At 33.5% G+C, this 4,964-nt stretch overlaps 1 protein-coding gene across 1 annotated transcript; it reads right to left on the bottom strand.

The window, feature by feature from the left end:
* Nucleotides 1-1,879: 1,879 nt before the first annotated feature.
* LOC135130794 (uncharacterized) lies at nt 1,880-2,949 on the bottom strand. Its single transcript, XM_064058217.1, has 2 exons — nt 2,630-2,949; nt 1,880-1,976 (listed from the first exon to the last, which is right to left on the bottom strand). The coding sequence occupies exons 1-2, from the start codon at nt 2,947-2,949 to the stop codon at nt 1,880-1,882; spliced, it is 417 nt and encodes a 138-aa protein (XP_063914287.1).
* Between the last annotated feature and the right edge of the window lie 2,015 nt (nt 2,950-4,964).

The raw sequence follows: 4,964 nt of genomic DNA, 5'->3' as shown, positions 1-4,964 counted from the left end.
TTCCGATTTTTTGGTTTTCGATTTACCAATTTTCAGAATTTTCAAGTTTCTTTATTCAGTTTTTCCATTTTCCACTTTTTCGATTTTAGATTTTTCGAATTTTTGTTTTTCCAATTTTTTGCTTTTTCGATTTTTCTGTTCGTTTCAGTTTTTAAGCGTTGCAATTTTTTTACTTTATATATTTTGATTATTTTAATTTTCGTTTTTTTTTATTTTTGTTTTTAATTTTTTTAATTTTCAATATTACAAATTTTTGACTTTTCGATTTTTTGGTTTTCCCGTTTTTCAATTTTCGATTTTTCTATTTTTGAGGTTTGTGAATTTCCACTTTTCGATCGACCTAGGTATTTGATTCATTGAATTTTCGATTTTTTGATTAGCCATTTTTAGATTTTCGATTTTTACGATTTGTATTTTTCGATTTTCTGTTTTTTGCATTAGTGAATTTCAGTTTTTCCGATTTTTGATTTTGCGCATATTTGATTAATCAAATTTTCGAAAAAGTTACCATGCTTACAAAAACTTCAAAACATCTACAATATATCAAAGTATTAAGTTTTGCTATTCTTGATTTCTTCAATAAAATAAATTGACTCAGTCATTAACTTTTTTGAGACACCTTGCATAACCAAATCTAAAAAATATTAATGCAGTGATAAATCACAAGTATAAAACTCATCATATTTTATACATTTAAGATAGGATTTATTCTGCAAAATTTTGAGGTGACGTCATAAATTTTTTAGAGGGGATAAGCAAATATATTTTAATTAAAAATGTATCATGTTTATCATGATTTTAAAACATCTGCTAGATTTCAAAGTATTCGATTTTGCAAATTCAAAATTAAATTGCAAAATATTGTTTTATAATTTTGATTTTTTTTCCAAAAATCTGGACGTTTTGGATAAAAACTCAACACGGAGTCATAAACTACATGTGTAGGACTATGTTACTGTATACAATTTAAAACCCATTTACTATGCATAAATTTGAAGTGACGTCATCACATTGGTGGGGATGATTAGACAAATTTAATAATTTTGCGACATTTATGAAAAAAATATCAGTTAACAAAAATGGCACGTTTTTATTATTATGCCAGTTACATGTCACTCAACGACAATATCGTTTTTTTTACGTTCCCTGTTTACAGGATTTACTGAATTTCAAAGTTTAACATATTCCAATGACTTTGAAGTGGTAGCGGTGACGGAGACTTGGCTTTCTGATTATATACCTTCCTCAGTGGTCAATATAGATAATTATAAACTATATAGGGCTGATCGAAAACGGACTGGTGGGGGAATCGGAATCTATGTAAAAAATAACATCAGAGCTAAATTGGTGCTCCATGATTATAATGGTATAAGTGGCATTGAACTTTTATGTATTGAGCTTCAGCTTCAAAAATTAAGTTTACTTATAGGTATTTTTTATAAAACTAAATGTAAGTTAGAGGATACCACTGAGTTCTCTGTTCTTTGGCAATTATGTATGTATAAATAACAAACTTTATTAGATTGGTATGCAACCAACAATACATTGACATTCCTGTCGACTTTAATTTAACCGTTGAATAACCAATGATCAATTTTGAACACCAAATTTTTTCGTAATTTTCACATTAATAAACGATCGTCGGAAAAGTTTATTTATTATCGGAACGAAAATCTATTGAGTTTTTTGGTAAAAAAATTGTTGTGATTGAAAACAGGGTTTCCCGTAAAACACTCCAGCATGTCGCCCATCGTCTAATAAGCAGCAATCATCCTTCTATATGTGTCCCCGTCACTAAAATGGCCAAACACGACCATAAATATTTCCGAAAAGCGGTAAAGTTTGTGTAGAATTATGAGAATTTTATGGCCTTCCAGAGTTAATCCGTTTTACAACCCTTTTCGAACCGCAGGTTTTCCAAGAAATGAACATTGGGTGCAGTGAACATCGGCTTTCCCCTGACAGGCTCTTTAGCTCTACCATAAAATTGACGAAAGGGCTGTAATTAACCTCGAAAAGCGTCTGAGCATCTTTCTGAACATCAAAACAATATTTCACAAACAAGAAAAAGAAAACAAATAAGTCATTAAAGTAATGGGAATGTTTGTCTAAACCACGGTACAATAACTAATTCCTCGGATAATTACCTATAGATGAATGTACTTGGTTGTGTGTACCTACCTGAATAATAAGTAATAACAATAACATCTATATTGAAGTCAGTTTTTATAAAATCATTTTCTATTCTAAGAAATTGTAATTCCTTTGAAAATGTTAAATAACTAGTTTATCATCATCTTGAAACAAAGCCCATGTTTGTGCCGAAGAAGCTGCTTTTACAGTATCTCATTTCCGACGAAAAAAGTCGGTAATGTTTATCGGAGTGTTAGATTTTCGTAAGCTGAAAACACCGGTGATAACAGTGTACCAAAATTACCATAAACAATTGAGATTTTAATTTTTAAAGCTATCTTAATCACAAGCGGCTAAAATGAATGACAAATACAGGGAGATATGGAAAAAAATCGATGTTTATTTTTTTTATAATTGATTATTTTATTTTTTCATCCGTACATGGTTAGTGAAGTGATGGCTTGGCAGCCAAACATGTGGACCCTCCCAAACGCACTTGGAACACCGTACCTCCCGAAGTATACATCTTCGTTCGTGACGAACAACTTCTCTTCCGTACCCTTTCACCTTACACCCGTCAAATTTGCAGCTCACCTTCATAGAGTAGTAAAGCTGCTCTTTGACGGGGCAAGGGTCTGGTCGGAAGTCCCCCCGACAAAGTGGACACCTTGTTGTGTGCCATGTTCTGTCAATTTTGTTATGACAATCGTCACAAGTTGCGTGTCCGTTTTGGCATAGTCGAACAGGAGGACGAAGGATATCCAGGCAGACCGGACACTGCATATCTTCGGCAAAAACGGCTTCCAAGTTTGCCATTTTGGAAACTGCAACGAAAAAATAAGATGGGTTAAAAATACTGAAAATATAAATCTGTCGACTGGACAGATCTATTTCATTGTAAACACATTCGTTATGAGATAATTATTTATTATATTCGCTTATATGTTTCGATGCTATCTACCAAGTATCATCATCAGCGTTTAAATAATAAAACAACAGTAAAGTAAACTTAAAAGTAACAATATGGAAACTTACCACTAAATAAAATAAATTAAATTAGGGTTAAAATAACGAACGGAGAGAGCTTACGATGGCAGTTTTACCGTAGTAGGTATAGAACTAAAATGAGCGGATTGTGGTGAGACATCTTCTAGCTGAAGTGAGGAAAGTATCCCCTCTCCAGCGGAATACCTATCCCCCTTTCGTTCCGTCATCCATCGGCCAATAAGCACTCTCGTCGCATGTAAGTTCCTAAAATGGCCAACCACTTACACAGTACAAAGAAAAATTTCACTTTTAAAAAAATCGTCTAAAAATTCTGAAAAAATCCAGGGACGTAGATCTCGACACGCTCATTACAAAAATATAGGGTGTCGATGGTCACGGAGCATCATTTTCGAAAGAATCGGTACGAAATGCGATTTTTTGAGAATTTCTAAAAATTTCGATATTTCAACGGTCGATTCCGGAATCACGGTTGCAATTATCAAAGAAGCGAGGCCGGAAGTGAGTTCTAGAGCTCGATATCTATCAAAAAATGTATTTAGTTAAGTTTCGAAAATGTAAAAAATTGGTCGAAATTTGAAGAAGGGGGGACCATTGGAAAAATGTCGCTTTTAAAAAAGTTGTCTAAAAATTCTGAAAAAATTCAGGGACGTAGATCTCGACACGCTGATTCCAAAAATATAGGGTGTCACGGAGCAACATTTTCGAAAGGAAGGGTACGAAATGCCAATTTTTGTCGATTCCGGAAAAACAGTTGCATTTATCAAAGAAATGATCCCGGAAGTGAGTTCTAGAGCTCGAAATCAACAAGGAAATGCATTTAGTTAAGTTTCGAAAATGTCAAAAATTGGGCGAAATTTGAAGGAGAAATTTCAGTTTCAAAAAAGTTGTCTAAAAATTCTGAAAAAATTTAAGGAAGTAGATCTCGACACGCTGATTCCAAAAATATAGAGTGTCGATGGTCACGGAGCAACATTTTCGAAAGAATCGGTACGAAATGTGAAGTTTTGAGAGTTTCTACAAATTTCGATATTTCAACGGTTCCAATTATCAAAGAAACAAAGCCGGAAGTGCGTTCTAGAGGTCGAAATCTACCAGAAAATGTGTTTAGTTAAGTTTCGAAAATATCAAAATTTGGCCCAAATTTGTCGAAGGGGGGACCATTGGAAAAATTTCGCTTTTAAAAAAAGTCGTCTAAAAATTGCGAAAAAATTCAGATACGTAGACCTCGACACACTGATTCCAAAAATATAACGTGTTGACGGTCACGGCTCAACATTCTCGAAAGAGTCGGTACGAAATGCGAATTTTTGACAATTTCTAAAAATTTCGAAACTCCAACGGTCGATTCCGAAAAAACGGTTGTAGTTATCAAAGAAACGAGGCCGGAAGTGACTTCTAGAACTCAATACTTACCAGAAAATGCATTTTGTTAAGTTTCGAAAGTGTGAAAAATTAGTCGAAATTTAAAGAAGGGGGGACCATTGGAAAAATTTCACTTTTAAAAAAGTTGTCTAAAAATTCTGAAAAAATTCAGGGACGTAGATCTCGACACGCTCATTCCAAAAATATAGGGTGTCGATGGTCACGGAGCAATATTTTCCAAAGATTCGGTACGAAATGCGAATTTTTGAGAATTTCTAAAAATTTCGATATTTCAACGGTCGATTCCGGAAAAACGGTTGCAGTTATCAAAGAAACGACGCCGGAAGTGAGTTCTGGAGCTCGAAATCTACCAGAAAATGTGTTTAGTTAAGTTTTGAAAATGTCAAAAATTGGCAAAAATTTGAAGAAGGGGGGATCATTGGAAAAATTTCGCTTTTAAA

Source organism: Zophobas morio, unplaced genomic scaffold, assembly GCF_036711695.1.
Source record: "Zophobas morio isolate AGI-343-1 ecotype UQ-CSIRO unplaced genomic scaffold, CSIRO_AGI_Zmor_V1 ptg000018l, whole genome shotgun sequence".
NCBI classification, from domain to species: domain Eukaryota; kingdom Metazoa; phylum Arthropoda; class Insecta; order Coleoptera; family Tenebrionidae; genus Zophobas; species Zophobas morio.
Note: the sequence above shows the minus strand (reverse complement) of the source record. Positions and strands in the feature narration are given on the sequence as shown.